Source organism: Vulpes lagopus, chromosome X, assembly GCF_018345385.1.
Source record: "Vulpes lagopus strain Blue_001 chromosome X, ASM1834538v1, whole genome shotgun sequence".
In the NCBI taxonomy this organism is placed as follows: Eukaryota; Metazoa; Chordata; class Mammalia; order Carnivora; family Canidae; genus Vulpes; species Vulpes lagopus.
This window is the reverse complement of record NC_054848.1, coordinates 12,353,600-12,375,959: the sequence shown is the minus strand read 5'-3', so window position 1 is coordinate 12,375,959 and position 22,360 is coordinate 12,353,600. Positions and strand designations below refer to the sequence as shown.

At 42.3% G+C, this 22,360-nt stretch overlaps 1 protein-coding gene across 3 annotated transcripts in view; it reads right to left on the bottom strand.

The window, feature by feature from the left end:
• Positions 1-8,734, bottom strand: part of GRPR (gastrin releasing peptide receptor) — a 36,626-nt gene extending 27,892 nt beyond the window's left edge. For all 3 annotated transcript variants that reach the window (XM_041740172.1, XM_041740170.1, XM_041740171.1), the window contains exon 1: positions 7,957-8,734. In XM_041740172.1, the coding sequence (XP_041596106.1) occupies positions 7,957-8,369 (413 nt within the window). In that variant the 5' untranslated portion in view covers positions 8,370-8,734. The remainder of the gene's footprint in view (positions 1-7,956) is intronic.
• Positions 8,735-22,360: the final 13,626 nt, after the last annotated feature.

Genomic DNA, 22,360 nt, shown 5'->3' with positions numbered 1-22,360 from the left:
AGAGAGAATCTTAAGCAGGCTCCACACCCAGCCAAGAGCCCAACATGGGGCTCAATCTCACGACCCTGAGATCATGACCTGAACCTAAATCAAGAGTCAGACTCTTAACTGACTGAGCCACCCAGGCGCCCCTATAGAAAGTGATATTTAATGTGTAAAATGAACTGCAGCTTCTTAAGAGTTTCCTCGGCAAATCAGATCATTTCAAGTAGCAGCAAATATCAGATACTAATCAACAGAATTTCAAAGATGACTGTAAGAAACAAAATCCCTTGTTCCATTACTGGGAGGTAGAAAGAGAGGAATGGAGAAATTTTTTTTCTTTTATTCTGCAAAACATGTGTTTTAATTGAGAGAATTCACGCAAACTGTACACACCAGGAGGATTTACAAGTGCAAAACTGCTAATTTAGTCTATTTTCAAAGGATATTATTGGCAAGCACAGTTCAAAAAACCTCACCAAGAAGCCCTTTCAGGCTATGCAGTATATTTCATGATCAAGTTAGTGTTTTTTTTTTTCTTTTGCCTCCGTGCATATTGTCAGAAATTATAATTAATCACACAAAAGTCTAACACTTTAAAAGATAGTATGTGAGAGACAAGGTCAAAATGCTTTTCTGACCTTCTCTCCACAGCACTTTGGTTGAAAGAGCCTTGCTGGGAAACCCCACTTCCACTGCCCCCTGGGCACTCCAGAGTCTGCCAACAGCCGTGGCAGATCCATCACCATGGGGAAACACGAGTTGAGCTTCCTTCTAGAGAGGCAGTATGCTTCAGAAAAATCATACTATAGAGAAGTTATGAATTGGTGGCTCATGTAAACTCCTCCAACAGAGGGATATTCTGGAAAAGATGATTTATAAGAAATTAAATTGTCTTCTCTCATGTGAAGGGCCAGTCTCCTTGGAATCAATGAAGCTGGGCTTTAGAACATTAGAGGAGCCTTGGGAATCACTGGGGTGATCCCCTTAGAAGGGCACCACCTTGGAGTTACTCAGGTTATCCTACCTCAGAACAGCAGGGTTTAGGATCAGTAGCTTCCACTTTCCAGGGAAGGGAAATGGAATCAGACTCTGTATCTTGATGGTTTCTGAAGAAATGTTTCCAGTTCCCCTGAAGGAACTAGGACTTAGAATGAGGAAAGCAGGATTATGGTCTGACTGTACTCTGAATTGACAAGGCCAAATTCCATCGTTGGTCTCTGTCAAAGAAGGGCTTGAACTTTAAGATGACTTCTACTTGTCACTGCTCAAACATCAACCAAGCTGTGGTTACTGTCCTCTCACTAGGTGAGCCTGGTGTCGTAGAAGGCACAGACCCCATGGATCTTCCCGTATGATTAAGGAAGTAGAAAGTATATTGTACAAAGGACCCAGTAATATGATGCGGGACAGATTTGGTATTTCATAGACAATACAGGCAAAAACATCTTGAGAAAGGGGAAAATCAGCAAAAGCAAAAGATCAGGGAATGCTTCATAGAAGAGAAGGGATCTGGACTGTGCCTTGAAGGATTCATAGGATTTGGATAGATGGAGGGAATAGAACCCAGCTATTAAGGAGAGGGAAATGAAGTCAGAGAGGGGAGAAGTCAGAAGGCACATGTGGAAGCAATGAGAAGAGTTTAGCTAGAGGGGCGCCTGGGTGGCTCATTCGGTTAAGCATCTGACCCTTGATTTCTGCTCAGGTCATGATCTCAGGGTTGTGGGATCGAGCCCTGAGTTGTTGGGCTCTGCACTGAGTGTGGAGCCTGCTTAAGATTCTCTCCCTCTCCCTCTGCCCCTTCCTGTCCCCCACTCCGATCGCATACTTGTGCTCTCTCTCTCTCTCTCTCTTAAAAGATAAAAAAGAGTTTAGCTAAACAGTGTTTGTTCTGGCAAGCCTTGGGATAGGAAGATAGAATGATAGAATGGCAGATGGAAGAGGGCCTGGCAAAAGAGAATGGAAGGATCAGAGCGAGTTCATAATGCAGACCTGGAAAGTGAACCACACATGTATTTTTCAGGTCTCAAAACCTCCATCAGTGGGGCGCCCAAATTCCTCAAACCTGTGGCTGGTAATTGTACTGGGCTGCCTGGTTTCTTCCCTCTTCATTTTCGGGTATCTTCTACGAGAAGATATTTGACAGACAGGAACAGCCCACGCCACTAGGAGGCATTTGATATTTGCCTATGTGAGGAATTCCTGATACCCTCAATGAGATCAATTAACGTGGATCTTGGAAAAGAGATTTGGACCCCAAGATGGAGAGCAAACTCTCTTCTGTCTAATAGAACTCTCTGCAATGATGGAAATGTTCTGTACATTCACTGTCCAGTAGAGTCATGTGCCTACTGAGCCTTTGACATGTGGCTGGTGTGACTAGGGAGCTGAATTTTTAGTTTTATTTGGTTAGTGCTAAGATGGTGGACCATGCAGCTTGAGATGTCAGGAAAGGCCAAAACTACATTATCTTATAAATTCCTTGCAATGAATTCAAACAGTCTATACTTCAAGAAGTTTGCATAAATGCAACTCTTTCCTGTTTTTTTTCACATTCCAAATCACAAGGGAGGGGAAAACGTACGAATTAGTCTTTTCCATGGAGTCAATGAAGGATCACAATTACAGTGGAACTCCTGTATATGTCTACCTTTAGGATTCATGATGCCAGCTCCATTCTAGCAGAAATAGCACTGAATAATGATACTGAAGCAGGCACAATATAACCTGGGCATTATATGCTGTCAACATTACACCTAGCTTTAAACTTCACATTTACTGGGAAAAAAAAAAAACAAAAACAAACCTCTCCTTATCCCTTCTTCTGTGGAGGGCCCAATTCCAGTCTTTTTTTTTTTTTTTAGATTTTATTTATTTATTCATGAGAGACACACAGAGAGAGAGGCAGAGACACAGGCAGAGGGCAGAGGGAGAAGCGGGCTCCATGCAGGGAGCCCGATGTGGGACTTGATCCTGGGACTCCAGGACCACGCCCTGAGCTGAAGGCAGGCGCTAAACCACTGAGCCACCCAGGGATCCCCCCAATTCCAGTCTTAAACTCCATTTACATAATACAGAGGCACCTGGTACAAAAATGGGCATCTAGTAGGAACGACCAGTACCTAAAAAGTAGAACACTGTGCACCTGCCCATCCACTCACTATCTACCTATCATTTCATCTATCCATCCATCCACCCATCTATTCATCCCCTGAATCTATTTACAGATTCAGAAAGAAAGGTTTTTCTTTTATTTACTCAAACAGTGAGAGCTTAACAGAAAGGAAGAGATAAGAAGCTGGTGACTGTATGAAACATTTTAGAGTATGCTTTCAGATGAATTCTGAAAAAGGAGAAGAAAAAGAATGAGAAGAAAAGTATGCAGCCTCTCTCTCTCTCAATAAATAAATAAATCTTTAAAAAATTGAAAAAAGAAAAGTATGCATTAATTAACCATAATTTTAATTAATCAATATTTATTGATCACCCATTTGGTCCAAGGAACCACATGAAGCACTGTGGGAGATATGAGAATATATAAGAAATCTCTGCTCTCAGCATGCTTAATAATCTACTTGAAAAGTTAATACAATGAATGTACCAGAGGCCAAAAATAGACAAATGAGTGAAATACTTCAAAAGAGCAAGATGAGAGAAGTCAAAGATAATTCATGTCTCAGATAATAAGCTTTATGTTTAGGGGAGGATTAGGAACTTGGGGCTAGAATGGTCCAACTTAGGGCTTTAAGGAGGAAGTTTGAACCATATTCAGAATGATAGGCAAGATGACAGACTAAAAAAAAATTTTTTTTTGGAGGGACCTTAGAAATAATCTAGCTCAACTCTATTACTTTATAGATGATTCAACTAAGGCCAGAGAGTTAAGTGATTTCATCCAACTCCCTTAAATGGGCAGTAATGGCAGCAAAAGCCTAAAATGGAGGACCATCAATGCCCATTCCAAGCCCATGCATCACATGGGGAGTAGAGTCTTCTATGCTGGAAAGGAGAAAGCGTTCTGGAGAGTGGGCAGGACAGCATAAGCAAGGAAGCAGAGCCAGGAACCTGTCAGAATGACCACCACGGACGAGGACATCAGTGCGTGCCTAAGGGGAAGAAGGCATGAAAGGAGAGGGCTCCAGGGACCAAGTGTGAAGGGGCTTGAATGCAAGTCTGCAATTGGTCAGATGTGTGCAACCCAGAATTCTGGTTTCTGGGACTGCCTTGAAGTTTCTCTCTGACACAGTGCAGCAGTATACACTTTTCCAGAAAACCATTACTCCTTTCATATTAACAAAGACTCAGGTTCGCCCTGGGGAAAGGAGGACTGCAGAAGGGAGATGGGGATGAGTCCTGGCATCGCTGGTGAACCACAGAGGGCAGGGATGGATAATTATCACTATGCCATTTCCACCTCAGAAACCCTGATTCAGGAGATTTTGGATAGGGGCTAAGAAGCTGTAGAGTTTTTGAGCTCCCCATTGGTTTGTGATGATCATCCAGTCTGAAGGGTCTTCTGGTTCATCCTTTTACCAATCTGTCAAATACAGACTAGCACTTTAGAAAACTCTTTGATGATCTTTACTAAATATATGCCCCCTGTGATCTAGGGATTCCATTCCCAGGCTTAAACACAAGAGAAATAAACATGTATGCTCCCCTAAAAGGCATGAATAAGAATATCCAGAGTAGGTTATCAGAAACCCTAAACTGGAAACAACCCAATGTCCATCAGTATTAGAATGGATACATAAACTGGGGTATGTTCATACACTGAAATACTGCATAAGAATTAAAAAGAACAGGGCAGCCCGGGTGGCTTAGCGGTTTAGTGCCGCCTTCAGCCTGGGGTGTGATCCTGGAGACCCGGGATCGAGTCCCACGTCGGGCTCCCTGCATGGAGCCTGCTTCTCCCTCGGCCTGTGTCTCTGCCTCCCTCTCTCTGTGTGTCTCTCATGAATAAATAAATAAAATCTTAAAAAAAAAAAAGAATTAAAAAGAACAAACCTTTCCTATGTGCACCAACATAGATGACTCTCACAGACATGATAAGCATAAGAAATGTGATTCCCTTAATATGAGATTAAAGAACTGGCAAAAATAATCTACGTTAATTGAACTCAGAACAGTGATTGCCTCTCTGTGAGAGTGGATATTAACTGGAACGAGGCCTAAAAGAAACTCCTGGGGTGCTGGAACTATTCTCTATCTCCATCTGGGTGGTGGTTATGTTGTTATGAAGACATAAGTAAAAATATATTGAGCTCTACACTTGTTCACTTTCCTGTACCTAGATCATACCTTATTGAGAAAAAAAATATAGATAGAATGTGTGGGTATTTGCCCTACCATGAGGGTTATTATAACTCATGAGGTTATTATAGGACAACAATAGCTTTTTAAAATGAGATAAATAGGGGCGCCGGGGTGGCTCAGTCAGTTAAGCGGCTGCCTTTGGCCCAGGTCATGATCCCAGGGTCCTGGGATTGAGCCCCGCGTCGGGGACTCCCCACTCAGTGGGGAGTCTGCTTCTCCTTCTCCTTCTGCTGCTCCCGCTGCTTGTGCTCTCTTGCTCTCCCTCAAATAAAAAAAAAATCTTTTTACAAATGAGATAAAGAGGGCAGCCGGGGTGGCTCAGCGGTTTAGCGCCACCTTCAGCCCAGGGCGTGATCCTGGAGACCAGGGATTGAGTCCCACGTCGGGCTCCTCATGTGGGGCCTGCTTCTCCCTCTGCCTGTGTCTCTGCCTCTCTCTCTCTCTCTCTCTGTGTGTGTGTCTCTATGAATAAATACATAAAATCTTTTTAAAACAAATGAGATAAAGAGATAAGTACAGTTTTCTATTATTTAATTAGCTCAATACTTATTCTTGTCAAAATTGGTTAGATGCACTACCTATGATTCAGGAGATCCATCAGCCCTTTGAAGCCTTAGCAAAGCGTGAAAAGTTAGTTACATGGGAGCTAATAGTAGGGAAGGACACACAGTAACTAGAAACTTGCTGAGAACACACCAGAGCTGCCAAAGGCTGTAACCCGGCTTTTGAAAGAGTCTTTCTGCTGATGGGGAATTTGGTCTACTCTGCAACTCTGGAAGGAGTCCCCTGCAGCTGCATCTTTATATTCCACACCCTCGCTCTCCTCTCTGCCCCCCCCCCACCCCAAGAAGAAGGTCAACACCCTCAATACCACTGCACCCCCAACCCGGAATCCAAACTCTTATCTTCCCATCAGGAAAACTAGCCTCCTTCCTGAGATGCCTTTGGTCATTAGTAATGAGCCACGGACTTTGTGCCAGCCCCACAGTTGCCTGTCCTGGATCAACACGGGAAACCGCCCGTGGCCACTAGTACCTGGTGGGCTAATGTCCAGGTTAGAGCAAGCTGGAGGTGAGAGAAACCCTGGCCGGCCGGTACGATGTGCAAACCTTGTCTCCAGGCTATTATTTTTCCATCTTTGAAAATGAACAGTGTACTTCAGGCAGCTAAGTATAAACACATGTCTACAAATACTGATAACACTATCTTTATTTGTCTATTACTTGACAAAGCCAGATCACCTGGGGACTGTTTGTTCCTCTATAAAATGAAAATCCACCACCATATGTATTAAAATGTGGGACATTTTCTTCAGAGTATAAACTTTCAAGAGCTGCTTCAATGCCCTTCCTGGTACACTGTCAAATCCTTATGTATCTTTAACAGCATAACATACAGTGCATTTTAAGATAAAAATTTATAGGGGATCCCAGGGTGGCTCAGCCATTTAGCACCTGCCTTCGGCCCAGGGCATGATCCTAGAGTCCTAGGATCGAGTCCCGCGTCGGGCTCCCTGCATGGGGCCTGTTTCTCCCTCTGCCTGTGTCTCTGCCTCTCTCTCTCTCTCTGTCTGTCTCTCATGAATAAATAAATAAAATCTTTAAAAAACAAACAAACTTATAGTCTCTGGTTCATTGTTCCAGTTTTTCTTAATTTGACCATATCCTCCACGATGCTTCTGGAATCTATCCACTGCTACATCAAGTTACTAGAGCTCAGAAGTATATGATATAGGCAGCATTGTGTGTGTGTGAACAACCTGCAGATATTTTCTGACTGGCTCCTTCAAGCAAGTGTTTTCTTACATAATAGATGCTTGGTAAATGTTCAAAGAAGGAATATGAATTTTTAAGACAGAATAAATGAATTTTTAAGCAACATGTTCACACAGGAAATGCAGTTCACAAATACGAGAATTTCCCAGAATAAAACGCCGGACTCCCTCCCCCCACCAAAAACCCCCAAAGGCACTGTATATGGAAGTACATCAATAAAGATATTAAAATTCAAAATCAAACTTGAATGGAACTTTCTCGAGGAAAGAAAAAAAAAATCCAAGCAATGCTTGATTTCACTGAAGAGACACTTAGAAAAACCAGCTCTCTGGTTACACAGAGCCAAATACAAAATCAGCTGTGAGAAAAGTTAAATGGCCTGAGAAAAATAAACTTCAAGGAGATGCTGCTTATTTTCTCGTCTTGTTTATTTCTGAAAGAATATTTTGAGGAAGAAATTCAGTGGGACTTTTCTGTTGTCTGAAGACTTGGAATTGGTTCTAAGAAACATTTGCCTGGGGTGTAAACTCCAGGTGTGATATTTTTTTTCTCACCAGTCAATTAATCTTGCAGGGAGGGAGAAGTTAGGAAAAAGCAATGCTAAATCGATCTGTCTCCAGAAAATACACGTCAATCTTATGCTCAGAGATTTTTTTTTTTTCTCATTTGTCCCCTTTCATCCCATCACCCACTCCGTTTTCTTACTTAAACCAATACGTCAAACTCAAGAAGTAATTCCCAGAAGAAAAACGTGCCTGGAAGGGAATCTGTGTTTGAGTAAAACTTCTGGTGCAAACAGCTCCATCTGCCCCAAGCTGGTGGCTCATTTACCAAGGGGTCTACTACCACCCTAGAGAGAATGGGACTTTCCTCCAGAACTTACCTGTCCGCCGAGAGAGCCGTGAGGGTGAAGACAGACACCCCCACGGAGGTGAGCTGTATAAAGGGGATCAGTTTGCAGCCAATCCTGCCAAATAGCCATCTGTCAGCCAGGTACCTGCTGGCGTCCACGGGGGCGCATGTTACCAGGAGGAGCAGATCTCCCAAGGCCAGACTGGAGATGAACAGGTTCGGCACGTTTCTCATGGCCTTCACTGTACAGAAGATCTTGATCAGGGTGATGTTGCCGATGAGGCCTATCAGAATGATGACCCCGTAGATGGCAGGGATGACATAGAAGATCCCTGGGTGGAACCAGTCGTCGTTCATGGGGACATCTGCACTGTGATTGGAGACGTTGCAGTGCAAAAAGTGGTCCACTTCCAAGTTCAAAAGCAAACAATCATTCAGAGCCATCCTCTAGGTTCTTTCCCACCTAAAAAGTGCTCTTAGATGCTGTTGCTTAACTTTGATTTTGTAGTTGGGTGAAAATGAGGATAAAAATCTATGCTGGGCTCTTGATCTTCTTTAACAAAAATACTCTGAGTACGTATAATACTATGGCATTCAGAGAGGTCTGGCGCTATTTTGATGCTGGTGCTGCTCTGGTCTTCACCTGACCGATGCGATACATAGCTAAATTCACTAAGTTAACAACAAAACAACAAAAAAGTCAGCCGGAAAGGGCTTAGAATTAAACCCACCCTGTAGCAACTCTTTCTACCCCCATTCTAGTCTGAGTCTCCCTGGCTGCAGTTTACTAAGAACTTTTAGCCGGCTATTTTCACACGGCATTTCCTATCTTTCCTGATAGTTAGAACCTGAAGGTTTAAAGTGGGTAGAAAAAAAACTGCACCGAGAAAGCCTCAAATCCTATAGGCAGGATGCTCTGCACGTCACCGACTTAACCAGCAAACGGCAGCTCTGCGGAGCTGAGGCTCTGCAGAGGAACCAGGGCGACTTACAGAGAATGCCAGCCCCCTGCTGGACACTTCAATCACTGCCCAGGAGGCTGCTCTCCCCAGATGAGAATCGACCCCGCAGACTCACAGGTGCCCTGGGCCTCTCATTTCCCATGCGGCACCTGTGGCAGGTATTTAATAGGCATTACCAGCCCTCGGCAAAGGCACCGCTAATCTTGCTGATACTGTGCCCACGAATCCAGATAAAACTCACAGCCCAATTTCTCATCTCTTCCAATGCGTTAAAGTTGCTATCAAATGAGGTCTGGATCTGAATTAAATGCACACGGATGCACGCGGGATGTCCATGTGTGAGCTGTCCCACCTGCCTTCCCAATGCCTCTTTGAACGCAGACAGCTACTGAGGAAAAACAGGCGGGGGATTTGTGCCTTAAACCTTCAGTAACTGACATCTGGGAAAAGCCGAAGCAGAACACGCACACGCGCTCTTCCCCATAGATTTGCCGGGCCACTGGGGATCCCTGGGTGGCTCAGTGGTTTAGCTCCTGCCTTTGGCCCAGGGTGCAATCCTGGAGTCCCGGGATCGAGTCCCATGTCGGGCTCCCCGCATAGAGCCTGCTTTTCTCTCTCTCTCTCTCTATCAGGAATAAATAAATAAATAAATCTTTAAAAAAAAAAAAAAAGATTTGCCGGGCCATCATTATTCCCTTTGCCAGGGAGAAATAAAATCGAGAGCCAGCTGCATTCTCAAATCTCAAAGATCAGTAGTCTTTTTCAGAAAAATGGGATTGTTCTCATTGGCTCTAAAAATTACACCAACTGGCATTGTGATGCAGTTACTTGCAGTTTTTTATGGAATGCTCGCCATGTTTTAGAGCGACTTTCCTCTTAAGCCCTAAGTGGGCAATGAACTGAAAGGACTTAGAGTTAGAATACCAAGGAATTGGGGAGTGGAAAGAAAGAACTTAGAGTTGACTGGGTGCCAGAAAAGGCTTTCTGGAGGAGGTACTACAAGTTTTGACTTTGGACCCTTAGCCAACAACTTAAAAACATAGGACACGGGTTTATCTTCAAGACTTATGTGGAGCCTGCTCTTCAAGCGACATCACCAGAAGTCAGTGACTGACAGGTACAGCCATTGAAGCTTTGGTTTTTCAAGATCCATAAGGAGTAAAGTAGCTTGCACTTGTCACCAGGCCAGAACCCACCAAAAAAGACTCCAAGTGCGTTATGATAATTTCCATTGGCAGGTGACAACACTGAGATGGCCGCCATGCCCTGCCCTTCCACAAATCCAGAGGGCTTGTGCTCCCCTCAGCCAGTAAGAGAGAGTCTGATGCTGCACACCTGGAGTGGGAAGAGCTGCTCAGTGGAGTTCAGTGTCACTGGGTAAGGAGTCAATAACCATGAGCCTAGTGGTGTTGATTAGTTGCTAGCAGTAATACCTTAACAATGCAGTACATGGCTTCTGTGCTTCCGTCTTGACTCCTTCACGTGCTGCCTTGGCAAATTGGGTAGGCAAATTACTTGGTGTCTTAAACTTCAAGCTCCTAATCTGTAAAATGGGCATAATTTGTGAAGTTAACTGAAATTGTCCACGTTAAGACTTCACAGCACTGGGCACATAGTGAATGCTCAATTAATATTAGCTGCTCTTACGATAGCTGTTATTACTGTTGTGGTTGAGAGAGATTAGTGTTTTTACTTTGGTTTTACTAGCGGTTTGACTTTGGAAAAGTCCAATGAAGTCAGAAGAGGGACTGACCTTGGATCAACTGGCAAAAGGTCCTACTCATACAGGTAAATCAGCAACTCCTCCATTTACTTGAAATACATTGATCACGTCGGCCAGTTTTCAGCACTGTGCAAGAGCCTGAGAAAAAGAATACGAAGATACATGTTATTACAAGATCCGTCACCATCCCAGCTACTCTAGCTCATAGTCAGAGGACCTGGTTTCAAAGAATAATGCAGGAAGGGTTTTCATGTAAATTCTGCAAACACTTCTGTTTGTTTTATACCAGATTAATAATTTTGCTTTTTGAAATTGCTATGGTGGCTTTCTTCTCTCTGACCATTTACCTTTCTTCCTCTCAACGATGATGATTGCTTCTAGCATTGTTTTTGGTCACCATTATTGGAGGGATTGCCTCATATGAATGATGCCAAAACTCAGAGGAATTCACCACTTGTGGACTAGGAGAGTTAGTGAGGCATCAAACCACCCAGGGTTGTCCTGAAGATTTCTAAACTGCCTGGCTATAATATCATATTAAACCCGCCATCTTTGGCCCTTTTGATCTTCTGAAAAATGCCTTGAGTATTGTTTAAATAGAAATAAACTCTGGCTTCTTAAAAAAAAAAGTGGCACCAGTTTAGACCCCACTCCCTCCCTAGAATGAAGCAACTACCTTTTCTCCAGAGGTGGCATTTGATCTTAAAGGTTGAGTGAGTGTGTGGCAGGACCTTTGAACAAAGAAAATAGTATGTGCCTAGAATAGAGGCATAAAAGAAAGAGCACAGCAGTGAGCAGGGGACAGCTTTAGGTCCAGAAAGGTCCTGGATCGGAAGAGAGAGGTCGGGGAATGAGCTAGGGGCAGGTTTGGGGGACATCACAATAGATCGTGTACTCTTGTGAGGTTTGGTCCAGGGAACACATTTTTGGTTAACAAAGAAGACTTGTGGATGTTGTTTCCCTTTCTTTCTTTAGACACCCCCCTGGGTGCTGAGTCGGCCTCATTTCTTAATTCCAACTGAGCCATAAGTGTTTCTAACCATGTAAATTAAGCTGATGCTGATAGATCCTGATTTTTCATGGCTGGCGTTAGCCTTATGTGTTCCACGCCACTGTAGACTGTTCTAATCATATTTTAGGAGTACGGATATATTGAGGTTCAACACCTAATATTTTCTTGGAGGAAGGATGTTTTAAAAAGCTAATTAGAAAATTTTGATGTCATTTCAGCTAATAAGCTATAATGACCCTTTCCATCCCTACCGTTATGTGTCACCTTCTGGGAGATCATCAAACATATTCAGACGTTTGTTTAGCATTTCATTTAATGGTGAACAGGAGATGTTTTTGACTTATGAAAATGACATAGAACAAATATAATACAAAGCCCCTATCCTCAAAGACTTGTTTCCAGATAGGATTGAAGTGTGTGTGACTCAGCATCCTTTCTTATGTGTCAGGGCAGGGTGTCATTTCTATTTTGGTCAAGAGAGTCACATTTTCCATTCTTCCAGAAAAGTTGGTTTCCTATGAGACTTGAATATGGGGGTGGGGGCAATGACTTGGTAGAACTTGGGAGAATGGTTGGACTTGACAGAAGTAAAGAAAGTGGAGACAAAGTCTCTTCCTACCACCTGTGTGCATGGCACTTTGTCTTCCAGTAGCTGGTATTCTTGGTGGAGTGACAATGAACATACACAGATATGATAAAGTAACTAGAGTGGGTAGGGTTTGTAGGTGGAGCCAGAGTAAAGAGTAGGGAATGCTTTGGGTCTTTTTAAGAGACAGTCTGCTTGGAACAAAGGCTTGGAGGGGAGTAATAAATGAGAAATAAAGGAGACTGGATCTACTGGGGGAGACTATATTTAAGGTTTCAGTTTGGATTTTAGCCTGTAACACACTGGTCCTTAAAAAAAATCATCAAAACTGCCTGGGGTGCTTTTTATTTATTTATTTATTTATTTATTTATTTATTTATTTATTTTTATTTTTATTTATGTATTTATTTTTGCTTTTTTTTTTTTTTTTTTTTTTTTATTTTTTATTTTTTATTTTTATTTTTTTTTTTTTTGCTTTTTAAAAATACAGATTCTGAGGTCCTACCCCAGACCTATTGAGTCAGAATCTCCAGGGATGGAACCCAAGAAACAGTGTTATTCATGATGTGCCCAGGGGATTTGAGCAATCTCCTATGCTGGGGACCAATGATGGTGGCAACCAATGATGCTGGCGGTGTGAGATTCAGAAAGCCTGGCAATGTGACAGCACTAGTGTTTTTCCCTTTGTGGAGGGAGAAGGTGAGCAAGGAAGCAAATTTAGGAGACTGTTGCTAGGAGCCCTTGCTACCAAGTGTGGTCCTTGAGCTAACAGCATGTGTATCAACCAAGAGTTCCTTGGAAATACAGAATCTCAGGCCCCACCCCAGACCTCCTGAATCATAATCTGCATTTTGACAAAATCCCCAGAGATTCATGTGCACATTATAATAGTCTGAAAAGTGACAATCTAGGTGTTAGGGAGATATGGCAGAAAGGGTTAAGAAACCAGGGCAGGAAGTGGGAGCAGATGGGAAACGAATCTCAAGTTCAGAATGGAACCAGTAATTGGACCAATCTGAAGCTGAATGAAGAACCACGAATTGAGGCTTTTTGCCATCCCTGATAATGGCTGGGAAGTGTCCCAGACTGAGAGACAGATAAGATCTTTTTGCCACAATACAGGGGCAAGAAGCTCATTACAAACATAGGGAATATAGGCAATTAAGAAGCCCAAGATGGTGAATTTTTCTTTTTAGGCTCGTGACTCAGAGAATAAAGAGCAAGGGCAAGGAAGAAGCCACTGTGGAGAAAAATGCTGAATCTGGTTTTAGGTATACTGAGCTCACTATTTGACAAAGAGAAAATAAGGAGGTCAACAGAAATGAGAGCTGAAATCTGAAGTCAAAGAGGTAAATAATTAAGAGCACTACCTGAGAACTAGCACACTGAATGCCACATCGTAGAAATGTATAGAAAAAGACTTGCCAGGAATCAAGCACAGTCAGGCTTCAAGGACAAGGCGATGTGGTCAAAGTCAATGGGTACTGAACACAACTTCAATGTTACATGGTGGCAGCACCATGGAGAAGCTGCTGAAGGCTGCAGCAGCCCTTGCTTGAGAAGAATCAGAGATGTCACATTTTAGTGCTGCAGCAAGAACAAAAGAGACAGATGACTATATCCAGATCCTGAAAGGTTGGGAGCATTTCAAATTCCCTTCTCTTTTCTTAACATTCTGTGACTTTCATGGGACTTGGAAACTTAGGGGAGAGATCAGGGAAGTCTTCTGAAAAAAAGTCAGGTTTCACTTTGAGCTACACAAAGCTGTGGAAGGAAACGTGGCTGCTCAGAGAAAGCCTAACACAGAAGATCAAACTCTCAGTCAGAGCCAAGGCCAAGAGAACACTGGGCATGGTGGTTTGAAAATATACCCACCAGGTCTTGGTACTCTTCCCCTTAAGAGGTGAAGATTAATTTCCCTCCCCCTGAGTGTGAGCTGCACTTAGTGACTGGCTTCTAACAAACAGGACGAGGCAGCTGTGACAGTGTACAGCTCCCAAAATTAGATGACAAAGGATGTTGCAGTTTCCTTTTTGCACTCTTTCTGAATCACTTGCTCTGAAGGAGGTCAGCCACCATACATGAGGACAGTCAAGTGGCCCTGTGGATGGTGAGGAACTGAGGCCTCCTGTCTATGGCTATGTGAGTCTTGGAAGTGGATCCTCCAGCCCCAGTCGAGCCTTCAGATGACTGCAGCCCTGACCAACATCTTGACTGCAACCTCAAGAGACACTCAAGAGTCAGAGCCACCCAGTCAAGCTACACCCAAATTCTTGATCCATGGAGATCGTGAGTTAATGAATGTTTTTCATTTTAATCCACTGTTTTATAGTAATTTGTTATGCAGCAATAGGTAACATCAGGTACTGGTAAGTAGAATGGATGGAGAAGGTGAGAAAAGAAAACCACCAAAAAGATACAATAAGACAGCAAAGAAATATCGGAAAAGGCAGGTGTTAGAAACCTGAATTGAACCTTGAGTGGTCAGGCAGGGTATGAGGGGGAGAAAAAGGATGGTCAAATCTAGAAAAGTTATGGAGACTAAGATCCATTTGTTGTTCAGTAACACCAAACCTTTTTTTCTAGATAAAACATGTATTTTTAAAATATTGTAAATGGGTTGAACTTTCTTATCCAGACACCATATACCTGGAAATTAGACAACTTATATTCCATTCCCCTCTTTGCTCAGTGAGCTTGGGCAAATCAAATTAATTCAGTGAACATTAGTTGCCATTAATTCTCCCTCCATAAAACACAGGGGCATTTTCCCCTTGCCTATGCTCTAGGATGACCTGCGGTGTGCCTCGTGCGATGGAGAGTGGCAGCCTCCCTCTGCCCTCAGTCACCTCTCTTTCCAGCTGTTTCTTCCTTTCATCCGGATAATCCAATCAGTACTGCCCTGGAAGCCCTAAAACACATCCCTGTATTATTTCCCCCTCCAATAACAGATCTGACAAGATAAATGTTACTGGGAGGGATTCCTTTTTAAACATTTTATTTTGGGGATCCCTGGGTGGCTCAGTGGTTAAGTGCCTGCCTTTGGCCCAGGGCGTGATTCTGGAGACCCAGGATCGAGTCTCATGTCGGGCTCCCTGCGTGGAGCCTGCTTCTCCCTCTGCCTATATTTCTGCCTCTCTCTCTCTCTCTCTCTCTGCCTCTCTCTCTTTCTCTCCCTCTGTGTCTCTCATGAATAAATAAATACAATCTTTTAAAAAACCCATTTTATTTTGAAATAACTTTAGGTTTACAGAAATTTGCAACAATAGTACAAAGAGTTCCCATATACCCTTCCCCCAGTTTCCTCTATTGTCAGCATCCACAAAGCTAAGAAATTAGCATGGGCACAATACGACTATCTGAACTACAGATTTTATTCAGATTGCACCAGTCTTTCTATTACTGTCATTCTCTGTTCCAGGATCCAGTCCAAGATACCACACTCCATTCAGTCCTTATGATTCCTTAGTTTCCTCTTATCTGCAACACTTTCTCAGACTTTCCTGTTTGTCATGACCTTGAAACTTTTGAAGAGTACTAGTCAGGTATATTGTAGAGCATCCTTCCATTTGGGTTTGTCTGAGGTCTTTTCATTATAAGACAGGGGAGAGAAACCACAGAGGCAAGGTGCTCTTCTCATCACTTCTATCTCAGAGTATGCCTTAGCTGCTGCTGTAATAAATTACCATGAATTTAGTGGCTGAAAATGACAGAAATGTATTCTCTTATAATTCTGAAGGCCAGAGGTCTGAAATGAGTCTTAACGGGGCTAAAATCAATGTTGGCAGCCCTGCTTCCTTCGGGAGGCTCCAGGGAGAATGGTTCTTTGCTTCTTTCAGCTTCTGGAAGCTCCCAGCATTCCTTGGCAGGTGACTACAATACTCCAATCTCTGCTTCGGTCATCACATTGCCTTCTCTTCTTCCATAGTCAAATCTCTCTCTGCCTCCCTCTTATGGGGGACTCTTAGGATTACATTAGGCCCACGCAGATAATCCAGGATAATTTCCCCATCTCAATTGCAACTGCAGAGTTCCTTTTGTCACATAAGATGTGCCATATAACATAGACACAGGATCCAGGGATCAGGACCTGGATATCATTTGGGGCCATTACTTGGCCTACCAGAGGCTATGTGATTCATCAGTGGTGGAGATAACCTTGATCACTTGGTTAAGGTGCTATCTATCAGGGTTCTCCACTGTAGAGTTATTATTTGGGGGGATGGGTTCCTTTTAATGATCATTAGTATGACTGTGCTCATCCTAAAGTAATAATGTTGACACTGTGTAGCCACTCAACACCACTTATAATAAGTGTCATAAAATAAATAAATAAATAATAATAATAATAATAAGTGTCATACCCTGCCAGACCCAGTTCTAGGCTCCACAATGGTCCCTACTCTTGGAGAGCTAATTGCCTAACTAGGACAACATTTTCAATTTCTTCAAGAAAGCTAGTTTATAAACAAACAAGCTTTCATTTTAAATAATTAGACACTACCTGGGTGATGACCTTTGATTATATAGAGAGTTTCAGGTCATGTAAAAATGGAAACGAAATTTCTTATGGTTTCTGAAGTACAATTGGACTTTCTGTGACTATTTCCCACTATTATAAGCTCTCTTGGATTTTCTTCCCAAAGGTGGAATATTACCTCACAGGCAAACCAATAAAAATGCCATCGGGTTTCTCATGAGAGTCTGTTTTTTTATTATGTTTCCAGCCAGCTTTATGGGACAGAAAAAGCTGGGATGCACCACTGGACTCTGGGTGCTCGTGTAACCAAAGTGAATTTCCACACCTCACATTTCACCCTTTTTCTTTGGTCTGTAAAATCTACACCATGCTCTTCTCTAAGGAAGATGCTAAGAAACAGGATTACCCATAGGTTTTTCTCCAGATGCCACTGTAGTACTTCAAACCCAGAGTGGTTCCATGGGAACTCACACTCAGCATAAAAACTCTGTTATTTTTACTCCTTCAAGGAGGCTCACCTTAAATTAACTCCAATTGTGTCTGAAATATATATTCCACCCCAGGTTCTTCAAGTCACATACTCATGAAATGGAATCGAGAAGTGCACAGGGTGTTTATCATTCACATGCTACAGAATTCAAACTTTCCCTGGCCCTACCACAATATGTCAGAGGCAGAGCCTTATCCAAACTGCTTATTAGCTGCCCGGCTTTGATGAAATCACTTCTAAATTCTCTAGCTTACATCTTTCTTCATATATAAAAGGGATTTAAATGACATTAAAAATTTCCAGCTTCATCTCAGAGTTGCTGCAGATTCAAATGAGGTAACAAATATGAAGGCACTTAAAAAAGTATAAAGTCCTAAATAATTTCAAGTTACTGTATAGTAAATTATTGATAATTTTTGAGGTGTGATAATACTATTCTAGTTATGTTTTTTAAAGTCCTTATCTTTTAGAGCAGAGGTGGGGGTGGGTTATCAAACTTTTTCCTAAAGGGCCAAATAGTAAATATTTTAGGCTTTACGGCCCATAGGGTCTCTGGAAAAGCAGGCAATGGACAATAATGAAATTAAATAATTAAATTAGATTAAATTTAAATTAAATTTAATTAAATAATAATTAAAACCTATATATATATATATATATATATATATATATATAGGTTTTAAATCCTCCACTGATAAAAGCTTGTATAATATCTAAAAGAGAATCTAGTATTAACGGGATTAATAATGTCAACCAAGTAACTACGCACATATCTTTGAGGCCTTGGCTTGTGGCATACATTGGAGCTTCCCATAAGGGTCGCAGGATCATTCTGGCCATTCAGAATATGCCTTTCTTCTGGTCTACATCAATCTGGAGGTCCAAGATTGAGATGCCACAGAGCACGTATGATTTGGGATAGCACTGACTTCAGATTGGCCAGCAGATGGTCAGCCTAGGAAAATGCCTCTTCGATGCAGTGGGGAAATGGACTGATTTGCTTTTTTTACTACTCTCTCTCTCTCTCATCCTTTCCCATTCTTCCCCACAGCTATATTAATCTATTTGTTAAAAAGATTTTATTTATTTATTCATGAGAGACACAGAGAGAGAAAGAGGCAGAGACACAGGCAGAGGGAGAAGCAGGCTCCATGCAGGGAGCCTGACGTGGGATTTGATCCCGGGTCTCCAGGATCATGCCCTGGGCTGAAGGCAACGCTAAACCACTGAGCCACCCGGGCTGCCCTGTATTAATGTATTTTAAATTCTGCTTGTGTCCTACAGAAGCCAAAAGAGTGAGATCAATTTTTAGTTCAAATTCTTTTCTAAGTAGGCATGCTAAAATGGGACTCTCGGGATCCCTGGGTGGCGCAGCGGTTTGGCGCCTGCCTTTGGCCCAGGGCGCGATCCTGGAGACCCGGGATCGAATCCCACATCGGGCTTCCGGTGCATGGAGCCTGCTTCTACCTCTGCCTGTGTCTCTGCCTCTCTCTCTCTCTCTGTGTGACTATCATAAATAAATAAAAATTAAAAAAAAAAAAAGAAAACTTTAAAATGGGACTCTCTATCATGGGGTCAGAGAAACTAGATATGGCTTTGCATATATCCCTGTTTTTCTATATGAGTTATATGGGCTCAAATGATTATTCTAGACCCTTATGCAATAATTCTAGAGAGTGCTTTCTCATACTTCAATGACAGCTAACACTCCATTTCCCATCCCCCCTACTTGGAAGCTACTATACCAGCATTCACCTTTCTGTTTCTTTTTTTTTTTTTTTTTTCACCTTTCTGTTTCTTTTAGCCAGTTTTCCCTTCCTTTTCCTCTAAATTGCTAGTGAATGAGTGATACCGGTTTAGGGGAAGGAGTGAGGACAGTGCACAGGGTGTTTATCATTCACAGCTGGGGCCCCTGGATGGCTCAGTCGGTTAAGCATCTGCCTTCAGCTCAGGTCATGATCTCAGGGTCCTAGGATGGGAGCCCTGCATTGGGCTCTCTGCTCAGTGGGGAGTCTGCTTCTCCTCCTCACTCTCCCTCTGTTCTTTCTCTCTCTCTTTCTCTCAAATAAATAAGTAAAGTCTTAAAGAAAAAATAGAGGTGCTAACAGTGATTTAGATGCTTTATGTGGGTGCCCCCATGGAGTCCTTACACCCACGCTATGATATAAGACTATTTACATCCTTTTTACAGATGAGGACACAAGGTATGAGGAGGGGAAGCAATTTGCCTGAACTTACATGGCTAGGAAGTGTGTTCTGATAACTGGGTACTTAAGCATCAGACTCCGTGCCTCTCAGGGGACAAAGCATAGAAGAGACCTCGGGGTTCTCCTGGGAGGTGAAATGGACAGATAGGAAGGAGAAAAAAAGTGCTGAAACACAAGTAAGTAGAAACTAGGGATAAATAATTGGGGAGCTGAAAAACAAATGGGAAAAAACACAGAGTCCAACATCTGTTGTTTCTATTTCTTCCTCAGCAATGGCATCCTGTATTTTTTGTTTTTCTGTTTTTGGGTGGGTTTTTTTTTTCTTTTTTCCTCTAGGGAAATAAACAGGATGCTTAGTTCCTGTCTCATGTCTACAGTTACATTTCTTTAATAGCAAAGTAATTAAGATGTAGAGTGGAGAGAAGCTCACTGGTTCCCAGTGGTGACAGGACCTCAAGTCTTCTCCCTCTTTTGATAAGATGAAACATCTTTATGTTTCCATAAAGCAAATTATGCACCATTTTTCTGAAGGTACTGCTGTACTTCCGGGTAACTTTTTTTTTTTTTAAGATTTTATTTTTAAGTGATCTCTACACTCAACATGTGGCTCAAACTTATAATCCTGAGATCAAGAGTCACGTGCTCTACTACTGACTGAGCCAGCCAGGCACCCCCTGGTTGACTCTTAACAACAATGAACATTCCCCATTTCTGATCACATGACAGAGAGGCTACTTGTAGGATCAGAGCAAGACTTGATGTGTTGCTTTCTATTTACCCCTCATACATCCTCCTCCCTGTCCTAATTCCACCTCTGCATCCCTTTTCCAACAGTGAGGATACCACCTTTCAAAACGAACAGCTCAGCTGTTCTACCGGGATTAGAAAGACCTCACTCCAATCAACTAAAAATCCACTCCTTTTCATTCACTTGTGAACTCCACGTTTGATGGCTATGATTGACAATAGTCTCAATCTTCAGGGTCTGTATCATTGGAAGCAATTTCTGAAGCACATTCTCTTTCCCTAATCAAAGGCCTGAAAATATAGGAACCTTGCTTTTTTTTTTTTTTTTTTTTTTTCCAATTTTTGACGTTTCTTTTTTTTCTTGTATATTTTTTTATTGGAGTTTAATTTGCCAACATATAGCATAACACCCAGTGTTCATCCTATCAAGTGCCCTCCTCAGTGCCCATCACCCAGTCACCCCATCCCCCGCCCACCTCCCTTTCCACTACCCCTTGAGGAACTTTGCTTTTAATAGGAGATTGGCCAGACCCCCTCCTGCCCTGCCCCAGGCTGTGAGGCTGAATCACAGGTGATGCGTCATTATGGCTATAGCAAAGAAAGCCTGGTTGTCAAGCATCCAAAAAATAAAAGAATAGAAAGTTAATAACTCTGAGCAGGTTGTAACAGATGATGTTTATGGGCTTCTGAAGCATTTTGTTTGAGACTCGGTGACTTCAAATGGTCAGAGGAGCAGCACTCAATTAACAATTTTTAAAAACCTTCAATTAAAAAATCATTGAGGTGACAACACTCAGATCAGAAGACAAATGAGCAGAGGCAATCCGAGCAACACAAACTGTACTCTGGAATAAAAATGCTTTCTGCCCTTTTTCAGAAACGAGGATATTAAAAAAGCAGGGCTAAAGTTCTTTTTTAGATGCAGCTGCTGCTGAGCATTTACATAAATATAAATTTATGTTTACATAAAGAAAAAATCCTGGACGCATTTGCCCCTTAAATTCCCACTCTAAACTTTGGGTCTTTTCAAGAGTATTTGTTTATGGGAACATGTGCAGTTAGGGGATGGGAGTTACAACTAGCATTTACTAAGTATTCACTATGTGCCAGGTGCTATTCTAAATGCTTCCTTCACTTTTGATTTTCACCACATTAGGTAAGTATGTACTATTATTAGTCCCATTTTAAAGAGCAGGAAACCAAAATCCAGAGCAATTTTTATAATTTACCCAAGATTAGCGCTAAAGCCAGATTTCTAACTCAGGCAATCTGCAAGCGTCCACTCTCTTAATACCATGTTAGTTCCATCAGATTTCTAGATAAGAATTCATGCTATCTGGAATCAAATATTTCTTAGATTTCAAAAAGAACCCTCCCCCTGCCCCCTTTACTATCTGAGGAAACTGAGACCCAGAGAAGTTAAGAGCTGGCTACTGTAAACTAATGTTGAGTGGTGGTCAATCAGAAGTCAGGTCTCCTGTGAGCTTACCTCTTTCTCTTCTACCATCTCCCATCCATAGTATTCTCCCAGGAGGCATTTCATTGGAAGAACCTGGAATCCAAGGAGAAGCACTTCTCAGATCTTCCTTCCAGACAAAATGTGTTGTTCCGCTACAAGGAGTATGGTTAGCTGAGAACCTCCAGGTGTTCAGTTCCTTCAAGATCCACGTTAACTTTTGAGCTGAGGCCATGGAATGAAGTCTGATCAATATACTCAACAGGCCTAGTGGGGGAAAGAGAGACAGGGAAAGATTCTTTGCTTCTGCCATTGATAAAGTTAATTCTGCAGCTTTCCCAGGGCCCTATTGTCTTCCAGTCCCTTTATTTTCCTCTCTCCTAAGTTTCTTTTCCTTTCTACTCCTTGATTCTCTGAAATGTGAAGTGGCTCCTGGATTCCAGCCTTTGATGTTATTCGTAAGGTCTGCAGGTTGGGGAGTGGAGGACAAACCTAAGCCAGTTTTTCTCTGTTTAAAGCTTTCTTCCTAGTTCTCACTGCTGGGTGTCCATGTATGCACCCCGACATGGCGAGGAGCCAAAAGCATGGGTCTGAGCCGTGTTAAATGGATAACAACTGTGCAGCTCTCAATACTGTTTCCCCATATATGAAATGTGCAACCTTGGGCTAGATTCACAACTTCTATATATTTCTATTTCATCATTTAGAAAATTGAAATAATAATCTCTAATTCACAAGGTAGTTGTGAAAACTAAATGGCACATAATGATGT